The sequence below is a fragment of the Thamnophis elegans genome, chromosome 11 (assembly GCF_009769535.1).
Source record: "Thamnophis elegans isolate rThaEle1 chromosome 11, rThaEle1.pri, whole genome shotgun sequence".
In the NCBI taxonomy this organism is placed as follows: domain Eukaryota; kingdom Metazoa; phylum Chordata; class Lepidosauria; order Squamata; family Colubridae; genus Thamnophis; species Thamnophis elegans.
The window spans coordinates 17,196,811-17,216,531 of NC_045551.1; the positions used below are offsets into that span (position 1 = coordinate 17,196,811).

General features: G+C 39.4%; 1 protein-coding gene across 1 annotated transcript in view; it reads left to right on the forward strand.

The window, feature by feature from the left end:
• The window catches only part of PCYT1B (phosphate cytidylyltransferase 1, choline, beta), a 56,891-nt gene extending 39,574 nt beyond the window's left edge, over nt 1–17,317 (forward strand). The window contains exons 6-8 of the mRNA XM_032226861.1: nt 7,511–7,657; nt 15,456–15,640; nt 17,105–17,317. Coding sequence (XP_032082752.1) covers nt 7,511–7,657; nt 15,456–15,640; nt 17,105–17,317 — 545 coding nt within the window. The remainder of the gene's footprint in view (nt 1–7,510; nt 7,658–15,455; nt 15,641–17,104) is intronic.
• Nucleotides 17,318–19,721: the final 2,404 nt, after the last annotated feature.

Consider the following 19,721-nt stretch of genomic DNA (forward strand, 5'->3'; position numbering starts at 1 on the left):
TTAAAGGACACTGTGGAATGCAAGCTATGGTAGATGCTGTGAGAAGAGTATGGTATGCCCCAGGAGCCTACAGTGAGGCAACAAGGATAGCAAGTACCTGCAAAACTTGCCAGGCACCTCCAGAAAATCCATCCATGAAGGAGGACCCTGGGCACAAAGGCCCTTTGAAAGAGTGCAAATGGATTACATACAATTACCAAGGCCAAACAGATACCAATATGTCCTCATATACAGGGACCAACTAATTCACTGGGTGGAGGCCTTCCCATGCTGCCATGCCAGAGTCCTCGACACAGCCAGACACCTCCTAAAGGATATTGTACCCAGATTTAGAGTACTGAGTGTTCTGGACATGGATAGGGGCAAGTATTTCATAGCTCAGGTTCTGACCTACATATTCCAAGCCCTTGTCATTACCCAGAACTTTCACTGTCCATACTCCCCTTCATCATCTGGCAGAATAGAGAGAGTAAACAGGAAAGTCAAGACCCTGCTGGGCAAACTGTGCCAGGAGAAATACCTCTCATATATCACAGGTATTGCCCTGTTTTATATCAGGACTAGGCCTTGACAGGACATAGGATTTTCCCCTTTCAAGATCCTTTTTGGGTGCCCTCCTGACATACTACAAAGTCTAGATCCACAATTCCTCAATTTAGAAAGGGGGGATATGGTTCTCTCTTCCTATCTTACAGGACTACACAAAAACTACAGATCCTGTGGACAGTGCCCTAACCCAGACACTGCCCCTGGAGGAGGCCCTGCATCCCTTTGAGCCAGGAGATTGGGTGTGGATCAAATTCTTCACCAGGACTTCGCTGCTGCAACCCAAGTGGAAAGGACCCTACCAAGTCTTGCTGACTACTCAAACCATGGAAAGAGACACCTGGATTCAAGGACACATGCCAAAACAGCAGTAATAGATCACAGCACAGCACAGCACCAACACGAACAGTACCAGTCACCAAACTCCGAAAAGACCCTGAAGCTAGAAGCATTCTTTGATACCACAGAACCTGGGATCCCTGAAACCATTCGCGCGGACATTGAATGATAAAGAACTGAACTATAAATTTCATTTTTTTTCTTTTTTCTCTCCTCTTTTTTCTTTTTCCTTCCCCTTTGTGAAGGAGTGAACTCTATTAGGCAATTTTTTCCTCTTTTCCCTCCGTTTGGTGAAGGATTAAATGCTAGATACCTTTTATTGAATTACTTTAAAAAGGAGGGGAGTAGGGAGGGCTCAGCCATGGGAAACAGGAAACCCAGGGGAAACATACTGTGTAACGTGTACTGTATATTATTGACTGTAATACTTGTAATGGCATTCCTGGAATCAAACCTCATCCCAGAGAAAGGAAACATATGGGAGTATCTATCAAAGGAGATACTAAATACCACAGACTTTTGTCTAGCTGGAGGAAAGTCAGTAAAGGATATTCTCACAACATGCTTAATGGGAGTAGCAATAGGGCCCCAAGCTATCCTTAATGACACCAGGCTCAGACACTTTCATATCACACCAACATATTCCAACATCTATGACTGGGGTACTATTTTAGATTCAAAGGACCTGAGTATGTATACCCTCCATATTGCTGCTACTACCTCAGCATCCCAATGTTTTGAAATAAACGGATGCAAGTCGCCAAAGGTCACAAATTGCATCAACTTAAATAACATAGAACGTGGATGCAACCACACAGAACCCATCTCCTTTTCTTATAACTATATGAGGCATCCCCAGGGCTGGTCCATACTATGTAGAAGTAGAGAAGCCATAGAAATCAGAACCAAAGGAAAGAGTATAAGAATGTAACCTTTACAGTTGGAAGTTGCTTGCTTGCCAGTTTTTCTATGGTGTGAACATAATCACATTACTTCTACTTTGCTGTTGCTATATGCAATGTGTTCCTTCATTTTTTGCCATGTTTCGTAAGTCTCCTGCACCTACTTTAAATGTGGTTCAAATGCATGCTCTTGAAAAATCTCTTTTTTCGTCAATAAAAACAAAAAGCGAGGAAATGTAGGGTTTTTACAGTGAATCATCTGAATGGTCCTTAGAACTGAGGTTACACGTCTAAGTAAAAACTGCAGCAATCTGCAGAAAATATTTGCCTGTCAACTATTCTTTGCTTGCAGTGTGTTCCCAGGCATGAAGAGCACAGGATGATGAAACAAAGTATAACCTGCAACATTTTATTCATTTGAATGATAACACTTGATTTATTCAGCTGCAACAACATGCACATTCTCACGAACATCAATGATGTAAGGACTAACCAATTATTGTGCCTTGGAGACTTGTTAGCCAATAATGATATTACATGTAAAATAGGTAGAGCTAAAGAAGCTGCAAACACTATAAGAATGATGTTTCATGATTAATAATTTTGCTGTTGATTCTGCTGTTGATTCTGCCATCCATGGCATGATTCTGCTTCATGCTGTTGATTCTGCTATCTATAGAATGCTTTGTTCAATAAACTTTGATTGGTTTAGCTATCCGTGGGTGGATTACTTTCTTTCATCTTCAGCCTCGGGACCATAAATGCTACATTTTGGCCTCCCGAACAGGGACCCATATTTCGTCCAGGGAAGGACAGACGTGTCATCAGCTAAGGGCTCCACAACCTTATCTCAAGGTTTCTGTAAGTATGGGATCTTCGCTTTCTCAGGAACAAAGGAAGCACGTTAATGAGTTGGGTTATCTTCTTAAGAAGTCTGAGTTATCTGTTTCACAAAAGGCTCTTTTTCGGCTGGTCCGGGAAATTGCTTTAACTTGTCCTTTTTATCCTGAAAGAGGCTCTTTGAAATTGTCAGATTGGGAAAAGGTTGGCAAGGTTTTGCATTCTGAGCCGAGGAAAGCTATAGATATTTTACATGCTTGGCATTTGTGTCATTACGCTATAGAAATGTTTGGTCAGAAAGAGGATTCTGTTTCTTTCTTATCATCCCCCCCCCCTCTCAACATTCTTCTATTTTGATCTTTCCTCCGTTGTCTGAAAAAGAAATTTCGTCTTTTGATCTTAAGTCTAAGGCTGAAATAACACCTTCTGCTTCTTCTGAAATTGTGTTAAAGCCTCTTCCTCCCCCCTCCTATCCCCCCTCCTCTTTCTCTTTCTCCTTTCCCCCTCCTTCTGCTAATATTCTTCCAAAGTCTGCTTTTCAGAAAATGGTAGGAAGTTGTAAATCGGATGTTACTATTTCTGGAGAAGAGTTAGCTGAATTGTTGTGTGTATGTCCAGTGCAGTATCAACCACAGGCTGGACAGCAAATTGCAGAGTAGGCTGGTTTGCCATTTCAGATTTTAAGGGAGTTAAAGAAGGCTATTTCTGATTATGGAATTACTGGAAATTTTATTAGAGGTCTTTTGGAAGGAATTAAGAATGGTTATTCTGTGATACCTCAAGATTGGAAGCAATTCAGAATGGAAAAGAAAGCCTTTAGGGAATTGTTTTTAGGGAATTGTTTCAAATGTGGAAAATCAGGTCATTGTCAGAAAGATTGTCATTCAACGCCATCTAGTGGTGGTTGACTACCATTATACAGAATTTCCTAAGTGCAGCCTGTTCTTTCTTATTAAACAGGATGTGTTTGTTTTAATTTTCCTTTACAGTCACAGGATAAAGAAAAAAGAGGTAACATGGTTTCGCTTACTGTTTTGCAAAAGGAATGTCTCCAGGACATTCTAAATAAACTTAAATTGAGATATGTTGATAGAATTGTTTCTATAGCTAAGAAGTTATGGTTAGCAATTCTTCCTACTTCACCTTTACCTACTGGTTGTCTTTATTCTATTTTGGATGAAAAAGTGATTCATATTCATGAATGGTTGAATTTGTCTGCTTCTCCTCCTAGAAATATTTTTCCTTATTAACAGGCTTTAGAAGAATTGATTATGAATTGATCACCTACTAGTAGAGTTGGGGTTTGAACGGATGGTCAACAATGGTTTTCTAAATTCACTTCTGTTCAGACATCTGCCCAACGTTCTGAGTTGGCAGCTGTTATCTTGGCTCTGAGATTATTTTCTGATCAACCTATTAACTTGATTGTTGATACCAAATATGTTTTTCTTGCAATGCAATTTCTTCCTTATGCTTATTGTGCTGTTTCTCTTGACGTTAATCTTTTGTCTTTATTTTTATCTTTAAAACATGTTTTGGAAGAACGTGTCTTTCCTTTATATGTTGAGCACATTAGGAGCCATTCTCCTTTCAAAATCCTTTGGTGGAAGGAAATAGACGATCTGATGAGACTCTCAAAGAAGTCACATCTCTTTTTTCAGATCCTGTTGCTAGTCATTCATATTTTCATCAAAATGCTAAATCTTTGGCTAAACAATTTTCTGTTCCTTTTCTTATGGGAGTAAATCCTCGAGGAACAAAAGCTAATCAAATTTGGCAAATGGATGTCACTCAATTTGCTACCTTTAAACCATACACTTATTTACATGCATCCATTGATACATATCCTCACTTTTTATGGGTCACTGCTGCTAGACATAGCACACTTTTGATGCAATGTCTCATTGTCTTTCTGCTTTTTCCGTAATGGGCCAACCAATTCAATTAAAAACTGACAATAGTCCTGCGTATACTAGTAAGGACTTTAATTCTTTTTGTCAACAATGGAACATTCAATTGATACATGGAATTCCTTACAATTCTCAAGGGCAAGCTATAATTGAGCAAGCTCATCGTACATTCAAAGCTACATTAACTAAATTAGTAAAACCTGAATCTGGTCCCTTCAATTTGAGAAAGATTCAAAATTTGATCTCTAATGCTCTTTATGCATGGAATTACTTAACTTCTTTAGATTCCTTTTCAGACATTCCAGTCAAGTTTCATTTTCAGACGTCCCCAGGTTATAAGTTGGTCGTGGTTATAAATTGGACGTGGTTACGCTGCAATTGAAGATTTGCAAACAAAGCAAGCTGTGTGGATTCCAGGCCGGTGTGTTCGTCCTTATCATGGAAAAACAAATGAAAGATCCAAGGATGCAATGTCCTCCAATCTTGCCTTGGAATCACATTGAAGATCAACCTCAATTGAAAAAATCCTTTTTTCTCATGTGTTGTTTTTTCTTTTGCCTTTTCTCTTCTTTTCTACTAACTCGGAGACAACTCCTGCTTTTCCTCTTAGTCCTATTCTTTGGATTTGTCATGCTCAATATATGTTTTTGATTCATGGTCATAATATAACTTTATATTATGAACCTCCTATGGCTCTTGGTCAAGTGCTTTTATTCCTAATCTAATTAATTCTTCTGCTTTCATTGTTTCGCAACTTCAACATATTTCTTCTTCTTGGTTATTTTCTACTCCTCCACATGAATTAAATTTAGTTAGATGGAATTATATTCGGATTAACCAATTTACTAGAGGCTTATGTTTTTGTTGTTATGCTCGTCATAATTGGCTTAATCAATGGTCTGATTACCCAAAAGCTAAACGTATTTTAGATAAAGTAGGGAATTATAGTTATTGTACTCAGGAATATTGGTTATGGGGTACTATTAAAACATCACAAGGTTATAACACCATACCTGATATGTATCCTGAAAATTTTCCTATTTTTCAAACTGACTCTTCTAATATTGGAACAGCTGGATGGCAATTGAAAGATCCTGCAATGTTTATCAATTTGAAAAAGACGTGCAGCCTTGGGATCAAAATGTTCTGATGAAGTTATTATTGATACTCAATTTTATTCATTGCCTACTTTTGGACGTGCATTAGTTGGAGCCATAACTGGAACTATTGGGATCATACCCAGGAATAATAGTTCAAGAAAATAGACATTCTATTCTAGGTCTCACATGTCGATTGGAGAAATCTATTAATGCTACTGCTGCAATTATTAGAGATTTGCAAAATGAAATTGAAGAACTTAATCAAGATTTAATTCAACAACGCTTTGCTATAGACTATTTGCTAGCTCGTCAAGGTGGATTTTGCAGCTTAGTTGGTCAATATGCTTGCGCTGTGCATTTTCATTCACTTAATAAAACTATTGAAGATGAAGTAGCTAATTTACAAGCTTCTATAAAAAATAATGTACATGATGAATTTTCTCCTTATGCTTGGTTAACTAATTGGTTACCTGATATTTCTTGGTTAAAACAATTGTTTTTCTACGGTGTGAACATAATCGCATTACTTATACTTTGCTGCTGCTGTATGCAGTGTGTTCCTTCATTTTTTGCCATGTTTCGTAAGTCTCCTGCACCTACTTTGAATGTGGTTCAAATGCATGCTCTTGAAAAATCTCTTTTTTCGTCATTAAAAACAAAAAGCGAGGAAATGTAGGGTTTTTACAGTGAATCATCTGAATGGTCCTTAGAACTGAGGTTACACGTGTAAGTAAAAACTGCAGCAATCTGCAGAAAATATTTGCCTGTCAGCTATTCTTTGCTTGCAGTGTGTTCCCAGGCATGAAGGGCATGGGATGATGAAACAAAGTATAATCTACAACAATTATTCACTCATTTGATAACACTTGATTCATTCAGCTGCAACAACATGCACATTCTAACGAACACCAATGATGTAAGGACTAACCAATTATTGTGCCTTGGAGACTTGTTAACCAATAATGATATTACACGTAAAGTAGGTAGAGCTAAGAAAGCTGCAAACACTATAAGAATGACGTTTCATGATTAATAATTTTGCTGTTGATTCTGCCATCCATGGCATGATTCTGCTTCATGCTGTTGATTCTGCTATCTATGGAATGCTTTGTTCAATAAACTTTGGTTGGTTTAGCTATCCATGGGTGGATTACTTTCTTTCATCTTGAGAGACCGCCTGTTGCCAATTACCTCCAATTACCTCCAATAGACCGATTAGATCCCACAGATTAGGCCTCCTCCGAATTCCATCTGCTGGCCAATGCCGACTGGCAACTACCCGGAGGAGAGCCTTCTCTGTGGCTGCTCCGACCCTCTGGAACGAGCTCCCCATGGAAATTCGAACCCTCACCACCCTCCAGGCCTTCTGCAAAGCCCTTAAAACCTGGCTGTTCCGACAGGCCTGGGGCTAAAGAGCTTTTGCCCCCCCCCTCGAATGGTATGGTTGTTGTGTGCTTTTTAAATTGTGTATTGTTCTGTTCGTCTTTTTATCCCTTATCTGTACCCCCTTCCCTGACTTGGATTGTGAGCCGCCCTGAGTCCCCTTCGGGGAAAAGGGCGGCATATAAATGCAATAAATTCAATTCAATTCAATTCAATCTTCAGCCTCGGGACCCTAAATGCTACACACTTGAGCTGAACAACTGTCACTCTTTGCCTTCCTTCAATAAACTTTATTGCTTTCCAGCAGCTGGCCTCCCAAGATTCTTTTCAGCATCTGCATAGGGTTTTTTCCATCCAGAAATGAACCAGGAATTTTCTTCCAACAAACCCAAGTGAGAGGAGACAAAGGCATCAAGCAATTTGAAATAATTAATCATATGAAAGCTGGAGATTTTATCATAGTTCTGTTTTCTTTTTCTCCTTTCAAAAGGTATGTTTGTACCAACTCAGAGAACTGAAGGCATCTCAACTTCAGATATTATCACTAGAATTGTACGTGATTATGATGTTTATGCCCGTCGCAACTTGCAAAGAGGATATACTGCTAAAGAGCTAAATGTCAGCTTTATAAATGTAAGTGCACCAATTATTCCAATTACATTGTACTTGAAAAAATGTAAATTTGATTATGTAATGATTGTGGTATGGTTAGGAATACAGTGAAGTTTGTTTTGCTGTATTTCTCTGAGCATATTTTAAAACATACATTAACATAATCTCTTTACCATAATTAAATTTGAGATTTTTTTTTAATCCTTCAGTTTATGATTATTTCATGTTTGTTGTTTGGAGGTGCACAAATAAGTTTTTATTATTCTTAAGATAATAAAGATGACAAAAATATCTGTAGTTATTTCACATGCAAGATACATATGCAGCCTTTACTACCAAATATTGTTAGATAATTTGCACATTTCCTCTTTTTGAATTACTTTTATTGAAGTTTTATCTACCTTTCATTTTAGACTCATATCATAGATCTGATGATTTCTTAGTATGCAAATTTTGTATGGTGAATATTATCTTACCACACCACCCACGAACCCAAATAATTCATTAGATTTTTTAAAATAGTAATGCCTTATCCAACTTCCAAACTTTAAGTCAGATGCAAGCAATCAGAACCACTAATAAATAGTTAAAATCACCAACTTTATTGTCTATCACCTGTTCTCACCAGACCACTTACTTTTCCCTGAGAATGACCAGAATGTCAGATCCCTAAAAGTGATACTGCCATTCAATTGGGAGGAGGGGAGCCTCGGAGTACAATCACTAACGTATCTGTAACAACTGAGTTTTACAACTTTACAACTGGTTTCCTATCACCGGAAGACTGAAGGTCCCAGAGGGATGTTTATGAGAGCCATGTGGGATAACTTTCTTTAATCTCTAACTAAAGATAGCCATGGGAACATGTGTTTTATTGATGCTCGGGGCAGAAGAGTTAAGGAAACATCTTCACACTTGTGTATTGGTTAGAATCTGCATTTGGACAAAGGGGAGGGGTCATTATCAGTTTAATCCCATTTGCATTGCCTAAAGGGTTTCAGATGCTGCTTTGCTTCTAATAGTTTCCATCCTGACTGATTAAAGGTTCCTTTTGAAATAATCGGTTTCAAGAGTATTTACTTTCTCAAGTTAGGAGAGGAGCCATTACATAAAGCAGCATCTCTCTGCAAAGTGGTCAACCAGGAGAAAAACATTTTTACTCTACTGAGGGGACCCAGCAAACCATGTCTGAGCATAACAGCGAACAAGGGGGAACTGGCTGCTGGCAGGAGATGGAAACCACAACCAGAGACCTGCTCCTTGTACCCTGGCGGAGAGAATGGGGTGAGCTTGGAGGACCCCAAAAAGCCCCATTGGTCAATCGGAATCAGGATGAAAGACGGCTGGGAAGGGAGAACCAGGAGAGTCACTCTTACTCGAGAAGCCCCCTCTGACCAGGAGGAGCTAAATGAAGCCTCGCTGAGAGAGGATCCTCTGAAGAGGCATGTAACCTCAGTTGGTGATGGAAATTTTGGAAAATCTCAACATCCGGGAGGAGCCAGACCGGCAACCGAGAAGCGTTGGAAAGGCGGCAAACAGGGATTACGCCAGGGGAACTAACCCCCTTCTGGTCCCTGCTGATCAAGCTGACGGCACAGAAGCAACAGCTGGGAATCCAGAAAACCCTCACCCCAGTTGGCGCATAGGTTGGGGCCCACTCCTAACCAACCCCGAAACCTGCAGTCAGAAAGGAAAACTCCTTCCCTGGGGGTAGAATTTGATGGGAACCTGAAAAAATTGGAATTTTTTGTGGAACACATGCTCACCTACATGCAAGAATATGAGTGTGATTTTCGAACCCAAGGAGCTAGAGTGTGAGTGGTTACCCTAGCCCTGGAAGGAGCTGCCACCAGATGGATGGTGACTTTACCGATGCCGATGCACCAGAACTGCGGGACTTTGACCGTTTCATGATGGCTCTGTGACGACGGTTCAAGGACCCCCTCACAGACCGCAAAGCACGTAACCACTTTAAAGTTGTGAAGCAGGGACGCCGGCCAGTGGCAGAGTATACCGAAGAATTCAGAGACATGGCATGTCATGTGACCTGGCCAGATGATGTCCTGGTAAGCTGGTTCAAGGATGGGATGAGTGATGACCTCTACAATGCCTGTGTGGCCCGAGGTGCCCCAAACCACCTACATGAGTGGTATCTCATTGCCGAAGAGGCAGAGATTGACATGGCCAGAAATCAGAACCAAGCAGGACGAATGTGGAAGAAATCCCCACTCCAATGGAAACAAGAACCTTTTAAAACCGCAAATGACACCTTCTCCGAAATCCTTAGCCTGTTTCAAAGAAACCAGACTGCCCATTCGGGGGAAAGCCTACCAAACCTGGCCAACACGGAAAGGAGATGGCCCTGAGGAGTAGGGAGACTGTAGTATCTCCACCCCCCTCCTCTTTGAGGAGGAAACCCCGGCTTCGCAGCAGGAGGAACCATACTCATCCGGAAGCGATCCAGAGATTGAACCACTGTTAAGCAAACCAATTAAACCACTTACCCTTTGCCTAAAACTGTTTATCCCCAACTGGGAGAGGGGGATGAAAATCTCAGCTTTAGTGGACTCGGGGTATACCCACTGTTTAATCAGCCCAACCCTGGTAAGGATGTTGAGGATTAATATAAGGAAGCTGAAAAGCCCCATATCTTTTTGCCAACTAGATGGGTCAATAGCAAGGGAGGAGCCAGCTTCATTTGCCACTGAGCCTCTACAGATAGGCATCGGAAGCCACGAGGAAATGCTTACATTTATAGTGGCGCCTGGCCACTAGTTCTGGTCTTGCATGGCTGAAAAAATGAAACCCCAAAATTAATTGGAAGCAAGGCACCATAAGAGTGCCGATGCACATGACTTTTGCTGAGAATCCAGACAAAGAAACTGAGAGGGCAGCAATGCCTACTTACACTATGCCAACCCAGGGCATATAAGGACTTGGCTGAGGTTTTTAGCGAAAAAGCATCTGATGAGCTTCCACCTCACCGCTCCACTGACTGTGCGATTGAAATTCTACCCAGAGCCAAACTCCCTAAACCCAAGATGTATAGCATGTCTCCAAAGGAACTGGAAGAACTGAGGGCATTCATTGAGAAAACCTAGCAAGGGGTTTCATTGAACCAGCCCGGCCAAAAGTTGCAGCCCCAGTGTTGTTTAGAAAGAAAAAAGATGCTCTAAACATCTATGTGTCAATTTTCGAAATTTGAATTCTATTAGTATGGAAAATATATATTCCCCTCCCACTCATGAAGGATATGCTAGCACACCTCGCTAAAGGGAGAATTTTCTCAAAGCTGGATTTAAGGGAGGCTTACTACCATATCAGAATTAAGGAGGGAGATGAATGGAAAACAGCATTTAACACCCCTCTTGGATGCTATCAATTCATAGTGCTACCATTTGGGTTACAAGGGGGCCCTGCAGTATTTATGCAATTAATAAACGAAGTATTGCAGGAGCATTTATATAAGGGCTGCATAGTCTATATTGATGACATTTCACTATATTCTGAGACCATGGCAGAACATGTAAAACTAGTATGGGCGGTTCTGAACAAACTTCGCTCTGCAAAATTTTATGCTAAACTCTCCAAATGTGAATTCCACTAAGAAAAAAAAATGATTACTTAGGATACTGGAGAGGGGCCTCAGAGTTAAATCACTAGCTGTACCTGTAACAACTGAGTTTTACAACTTTACAACTGGTTTCCTGTCACCGGAAGACTGAAGGTCCCCAGGGGGAGAGATCAGTTGAGGAGCGAGAGTCTTTGGTGAGGGCTTTTTCTGAGCCTGACACAGGGTTGGCATGCGAGGTTTGGCAGGGCCAACTCCCTTTTCCTGCTGCCCTGAACATTTTAAAGCTGCAGCTGGGTGCTGCTGGCCCATCCCCCTTTCCAACATTCCCTCTTCCTGGATTCCATTCCATTCCCACCCCACCAGCCCTTGTTGGCATCAGTCCCAGCTGGGTGGAGAGCACGCTGCATGTAAGGCTCCTCTCCTAACTTAAGAAAGTGAAGACTCTTGAAACGGATTATTTCAAAAGGAACCTTTAATCAAGCAGGATGGAAACCATTAGAGGCAAAGCAGCATCTGAAACCCTTTAGGCAATGCAAGTGAGATTAAACTGATAATGACCCCTCCCCTTTGTCAGAATGCAGATTCTGACCAATATACAAGTGTAAAGATGTTTCCTTAACTCTTATGCCCCAGAGTCGAATAAAACACACGTTCCCAACAGTCTTAGGGGAAGAGTAAGTGGTTTAATTGGTTTGCTTAACAGTGGTTCAACCTCTGGATCGCTTCCGGATGAGTATGGTTCCCAGCTGTTGCTTCTGTGCCATCAGCTTGATCAGCAAGGACCAGAGGGGGAGTTAGTTCCCCTGGCGTAATCCCCGTTTGCCGCCCTTCCAACGCTTCTCGGTTGCCGGTCTGGCTCCCCCGGATGTTGAGATTTTCCAAAAATTTCCATCACCAACTGGGTTACATGCCTCTTCAGAGGATCCTCTCTCAGCGAGGCTTCATTTAGCTCCTCCTGGTCAGAGGGGGCTTCTCGGGTAAGAGTGACTCCCCTGGTTCTCCCTTCCCAGCCGTCTTTCATCCTGATTCCGATTGACCAATGGGGCTTTTTGGGGTCCTCCAAGCTCACCCCATTCTCTCCGCCAGGGTACAAGGAGCAGGTCTCTGGTTGTGGTTTCCATCTCCTGCCAGCAGCCAGTTCCCCCTTGTACGTGTTATGCTCAGACATGGTTTGGTGGGTCCCCTCGATAGAGTAAAAATGTTTTTCTCCTGGTTGACCACTTTGCAGAGAGATGCTGCTTTATGTAATGGCTCCTCTCCTAACTTGAGAAAGTAAATACTCTTGAAATGGATTATTTCAAAAGGAACCTTTAATCAGTCAGGATGGAAACTATTGGAAGCAAAGCAGCATCTGAAACCCTTTAGGCAATGCAAATGGGATTAAACTGATAATGACCCCTCCCCTTTGTCCAAATGCAGATTCTGACCAATACACAAGTGTGAAGATGTTTCCTTAACTCTTCTGCCCTGAGAGTTGAATAAAACACGTTCCCATGGCTATCTCTAGTTAGACATTAAAGTAAGATATCCCACATGGCCATCATAAACATCCCTCCAGAGGTGCTGGGACCTTCAGTCTTTTGGTGACAGGAAACCAGTTTTAAAGTTATAAAACTCAATTGTTACAGGTACAGCTAGTGTTTTAACTCCGAGGCCCCCCTCCTTCCAATTGAATGGCGGTATCACTTTTAGGGATCTGACACTGCATGTCTTCCCAAATGACCGAGGCATGCCCAGCACAAACAAGGGCCAGAAGAAGCTCCACAAAAGTGAGGCACTGGAGAATCAGCCCTGCCGCTTCTCCATCCCCACCATTGCCTTTACCTTTTCAGGCCAGGCAAGGGAGGGGCGGGGTCAGTCAGTGATGGGATAGGGAGCAGCAGCAGAGGGCCCAAAGAGCCATGGGTTGCTGACACCCCCCCCCAGCCTAAACATTGGTATCTGAATATAGATCTGTTTAACATTCATATTTTACTGTTTTTTCATGTTAGGTGACACGTTAATATACATTAATGTTCATGTATATTATGTCATACACTAAATAAGTAAAAAAATGCAGAGAACAATGGCAGGTACCATAAAAACCAGCAGGAGTCTGGTAGCATTTTTTCTCATTAATACAATTTATTAACAGTCATAGGTTTGTGCCTTTTAATAAAATTTGGTTGTCAGAAAAGATGCTAACAGACTCCTCCTGGGGTTTTTTGCCCACCATAGACTAATACAGCTCTCCTTCTACAATGTCTAGAGCAGCTAATATTTTTTTCAAGTGGTCACCTGTATATTCACATGATCTCTAATTCTTCTTTGCTATACATGCCATATTACCAGTGACACAATGGTGGTCTGGGAACTAAGGAATTTAGTGAGTGTGATTGGTATCTTCAGAAGGTAGCCTTCCTGCCCAAAAGCTCAATTTGAGAGGTTCTAGAACTATGATCACACAGATCAATATTCTACTAAATGTCTTGCTTTTTCGGTTGGATGTACATTATAATTCCTTTTACATTAAACACCAAATTAGCAAATCTATTTCGCAATTGGTTTGATCCACAAGAAAAGAAGAAAAGGCACATGCACATATATCAATGATGCAATTCAGCTGGTTCTATCCGGTTCGGGCGAACTGGTAGCGGTGATGGCAAGAGGCTCCGCCCACCCGCCCGGATATCATCACGTCCCATTTTTTACAGTCTGCACATACGTGGACGTTCCTGCGTATTGTAAGTTGATTTCATCTCTGAGAGAGATCCTTTAGTCTGGAGAAAGCATTGCATTCTCAGACTCCTGAAAAAAGCAGGTTATGTCACACTTAAAGTATCTTGCATGTCCTAAAAATATTCCTTTCAGCAAGTACCTTTATCAGGTACCATCTTTCTGTATAAGTTATGAGCTCCCTGTCTGTCATCCAGTGGTGGGATTCTAGGTACAGTTTGCACCTATTTGTTAGAATCTGTTGTTAACTTTCTAAGCAGTTCAGAAAACCAGTTGTTGGAAGAAATCTTCTTTTGTTTTTTTCCACTTTACAGGGATAAGCTTATAAGGAAGGCAGGAAGGAAGCATTCTGGTGTTGTTTCTAGCCTAATGTTTATTGCCCTGCTTACATAAACTGCCTCTTTATTAACCCTTATTACATTCTTGACAGTACACCTAGATTTACTGTCGCTTCCGGAGCTTCTCTAGAGTTTTTTTTCCATTGCTGGTACTTAGCTGGGGCTTGACTTTCTTAAAGGACAAGGCTTGTTTTACTTTTAAAAGGATTTAATTTTAAACTGTTGTGATTTAATTATTTGTATTGTTTTTGAATTTTTCTGCTTCATGGTTTCTTTTTCTATCTGGGGAGGGGGTCTACCTTCACTGCTTTAGTGGTTCCTGGCACTGTCCTTTTGGGGTGTACTTCCAAGAGGCAGGATGCAAGCTTGGCACTGATTTTTTTATTGTCTTTCTGGATGGGGGGCATGTGATATTCCTTTAATCTGGATGATCTCCTTAGGATATCTTGTGAGGTGAGTGAGACCAGTTGGTATTTTAAGTGGTGCAAATGGATCTAAGGATTGCTTCTCCTGGGTGTGGTCTTTCTGGAGAGCTTAAATTACCTCTCTGCTAAAGGGATTCACTATGAGCAAGAGTTGGCTGCTGATAGTTATTGCATTTTAACTATTTTAATTCCTCAAGGTGCTCTGGCACCCTGCCTGATGTGTAACTCTTGCAGGTTTTTTAATCTAATGATTGGTATTTAGGGCAGCTTTTGCAAGCAAACAAGCTTTTTGTATTTTTGTACAAGTAATCCTTGACTTACAACAGTTCACTTAGTGACCAAAGTTTCAAAGGCACTGAAAAAAGTGATTTATGATCGTTTTTCACACTTATGATTGTTGCAGCATCCCCACAGCCAGAAGAGGCCAGGCAAGGAGAAGCACCCCTCAACATGAGTGATGTTGAGTTGGCCATGCCCACACAGTCACATGACCACCCAATTGGTCATTAGGGCAGAGAACCGGTTGTTAAATTATTTGAATCCCACTGCTGCTGTCATTCCAAAAACCATAAACTATATTGATTTCATCTATTCAATGCTTTTTTCACAAAAACTACATTTTATTTCTATTTCCTAAGCTGTGATTTTTGTTATCTTTAATACTCAAAGATGTTTATGTAAATATTTAATATAACGTTACTTATATGAATGTCAATATATAGTGACCAAATTTCTTCATGTCTCATGTTACCTTTATTTTTTTATTAGGAGAAGAAATACCGTTTTCAAATCAGGTAGACAAGATGAAAGAAAAAGTGAAGAACGTGGAAGAAAGATCTAAAGAATTTGTCAATAGAGTTGAAGAAAAAAGCCATGATCTCATTCAGAAATGGGAAGAAAAGTCTAGGGAGTTTATTGGCAACTTCTTAGAACTATTTGGACCAGATGGAGCTTGGGTATTTATTTTTTCACACATACATATAATTTATAAGTTATTAATGAGTCATTTTGTATACCCCCAAATATCTTGAAGAAATAAAGCATGCTTTATCAAAGCAATTAATATAACAAAAATACAATAACATTCAACATTCAAAATCAGGTTGAACAAAGTCTCTTAAACTGCCAGGGACTAAATCTGAGGCCATTCTCATGCAAGATATATTATTAAGTAGTAATGTAAATTTTCTTACCTCAGTTTATAATGAAAAGTATGATATATGCTTTAAAAAAGCACTCTATTATATACAGTAGTAATCAGTAATATTGATTTTAATGCATATAATAGATAATGCATATAATGGATTTGATTTTATAATAACTGTATTAGTAAACCATCCTCAGTGAAAAGATCTTTTGGTTTTTTTCTACAATTCAGAATGACAGTACCTATGGAAATTTAATATTTGCATGAAAGCCTTTGTAGTTAGAGGCCCCATAAAACAATCAGTTTAAGAGTACAACTTGAGATAGCATTGTTCTAGAAAAAGAAATGATATTGCTCTGGGGCAAATTAAATCTATCAATTTTATTAATTTTTCTTTTCAAACATTGCTTTCAATGCTGACATTAAATATAGAAGAGTAATTCATGTCTTGATTCATACATGTGCATGTATTAATATGCTATTATCATAAGTAGATAAAATAATATATTTGAACTCTTATTCACTTTCAAGCAGATAGAAATAGGAATATATAACATATTAAAAATGGAGAAATCAATCCATTAGTTTAATTTTATTTCTTTTCTTAAGGAGTCAAACGTTCAATTGCTCTGCAAAACAGTAATTGGTGCTGGCATGAAAAACATTATGTATCTTCTGTATAAAACAGGCAATGCTCTATGTTGCATTACTTTGGTTGGGTTTATACTTTTTAATTTTTTTAAGTGTGTGAACTTGCATAGGAAGTATGCATAAAATGAACTTTAATTGTGCTTATTCACAATTATGATTCATAAATGTTTGATTAGTTTTTTTACCTTTTTCATTATATTTTTATTTTTAAAAAATCACTGTTTTCCTAACTAAAAATCTTCATTTCCGCAATAATTTAGTAGCATCTAGAAATAATATAAGAGTTAACCTTTGTTAAGCCTCATCACATTGTGATGAAGGAAAATTTTTGCTTGATGTTTATTTTTCCCCTTCTCAGAAACACTGTAAGGCATTCAAATAATGTAGGAAGAGTGCTCCAAGCTCACGTGTGACCTTTTCTTTCTCTCTGCCACTTCATTGCCCTTTAAAATCCCTCCTACCTTGCATGTACATTGGCAATATTTTGTGGAAAGACATCTCACTCACCCATAAAAACAGACCTAAAGATAAAAAGATTAGTGGGAAAAAACAGAATTAAGAATGTGAGCTGAGGATATATCTATTACTGTATCCATACATGTCCACATTTCTTTGTTTCCAGAAGCAGATGTTTCAAGAGAGGAGTGGGCGCATGCTTCAAGCCTTATCTCCAAGGCAAAGTCCCACAAGCAGTCCAACACGGGGACGTTCCCCATCACGTTCCCCATCTCCTCCTTCCCCTTGGCTCTTCAGAAAAGCTTCACCGCCTTCTTCCCCAAAGGTTGCCTCAGCATCCATTAGCAGTATGAGTGAAGGTGATGAGGATGAGAAGTAAAAAAGAAAAAAAATGTAGTAAAACAAAGAAGAAATATACCAATGGCTCACCATTCAGTTCAAACTAGAAGAAAGAAAATGATGCATGAGATGTTTCTGAAAAAGAAAGTTATTGAGATTATTGGAGCACTGAAGATATCAACTATAAAGTAGTATTTGCCAAAGGACAGCCTGTCAAAAAGTCACATATGATGACCGAATATGTAACAACTTGACATTATTTCCCAACAGTTATGAATACTTTTATGCTATTGCAGCTTTTGCTGCCTTAAGCTAATGGACTGTTTTGAGGATTGTTTACTGAAAGGTTAATTTGGCAAATGATGTTATTTTTGGATTCTTTTGGTTAGAGAAGGCACATTTAATTTGAATAACACTGCAATCTACTAAAAAGTTGGATCTAACACGAATAAATTGAAGTACTGCCTAGAAACAGCAAAAGCTCCTACGGTGCCAGGAAACACTCAAATAAATCATGCTATTAGAATTAAGCTCTGTTTTTCACAGTGGACACAATATAGTTCTACTGAATTTAATTAATATTGCCTATTGAGCAGGCTTTTGTACACACCAGAGAAAGTTATTTAATGTGAAAAATTGGTGGGTTCAGTTTTATTACTATATGTCCTCTAAAGCTATTTTTTTTCTTTTTACAATTATTATTCAACATGATTTTATATCTGGTGAATTTGGTAAATTAACTCACAGAGCATGGTCAATGTTTATATCATACACTATATCATTTAAAACAATTTTTCCATATAACGGAAGAAGAACCCAAGTGGATAATACATACCATTTATTATTTCAGATAAATAAACCTGGAAGAAGTCAAGGGTAGCATGAGTGCTGTCCCATTTTGATAAAATGTTTGGTAATGAGCATGTAATTCCATTGAGAATCTATGTGTAATTTTTCTATAGAAGCAAAGCATTATATTACAACTGACTTTTTATTGTCAAAATATCATATAGATTTCAGTGGCCAACTTTTCAGCAATTACAAGAGCAGTTTGTTTTCTGCATATGGACTTAATAAAACATATTTTTTGTTTTATATGCTGTTATGTACTCTAGAACAGAGTTTCCCAACATTTCCAACTTTGTGAACTGATGGGAGGGGCCGGCAAGCACGCGCAGCTCCATTTGCACAAGCAAGGTGTCAGGGTTCCAAATAGCATCCAAAATTAAATCAGAGTTCAAGGCAAAGTATTGCTCAAAGTTCCAATTTATTAAGAGAACCACGTTGGCACATCTGTGAAAACCTGAATCTGAAGCTTTTTGGTTTCCCCACCCAGTTGAAAGTTCAAGATCTTGCCTCCACACTCACAAGTCCATCACGTGGTCCAATCTTCCACTGCCATGCTGGCAATTCCACCCATCCAGTTCCGGTCAAGTGCAGAGGTACCAAGACAAAAGATTACCTTGGCAATCTAAAAGGAATTTTATTTTAGTTATATCACATCCTACTCCTTACTACCCCCCTCCCATTTCCCTACTATGGAAACAGCCTCATAGATAGAAGTGTGGCAGGCCAAAGACCTAAAAGGAACCTGACTGCAGGTCTGACAGACATCCTCTCCTCAGAAGAAAAATGTTTCCTGAAAAGAGAATAATGTAGGGGTTAACATAACAGAATTAACCACCTCTTCCCTCCCCCTTAGGGAGACCCTTTGACTTATCAGGAAACTTATCATAGAATTGTTTTACTAACTTATCCACTTTTAGGTTCCAGCTTTTCACCCAAGTAGCTTCAGGCAAAGGGTACCCCTTCCAATGCACTAAATATTGTAAGTGACCCCTATACAGCCTGGGAGTCTGATTTTTTTCACCTCAGAATGTGTTTCCCCTTCTATCACTACAGGAGGAGGGGGAGGCTGGGTGGATGGTCTTATGCTGGACCCAATTACTGGCTTCAACAAGCTACAATGAAATACTGGGCAAATTTTCCCTAGGATTCTGCGTAGACTGAGTTGAACTGTAACTGGGTTAATTATCTTCACTATTGGGAATGAACCTAGAAATTTTGGGCCAAATTCTTGCTAGGCATTCTTTTATTTTCTTTTTTTTGACAAATTTTTTTATTGTTTTAGTTAAGCAAAAAAAAGATAAGAAAAAAAATCATCTTTCATTACATCTTGTTGAAAGCGTATCGATTGGTTACAAATATATTCCGTGCGTTTCTTCCACAGTCCTTACATATACTTCATTCAAATCATGTTGTACATTTTAAGTCAAGAAAAAAAAGTTATGTATTTTACTATCCCTGTACCATAATTTTCATTGTTTAAACATGTTTTTATCTAGAATCATTTATATTAGAAGACACAACCACCTACTGGCATTCATTTACAATTTCAATAGATCTCCAATACCATTACACCTTTATGACATGTTCTAAAATTA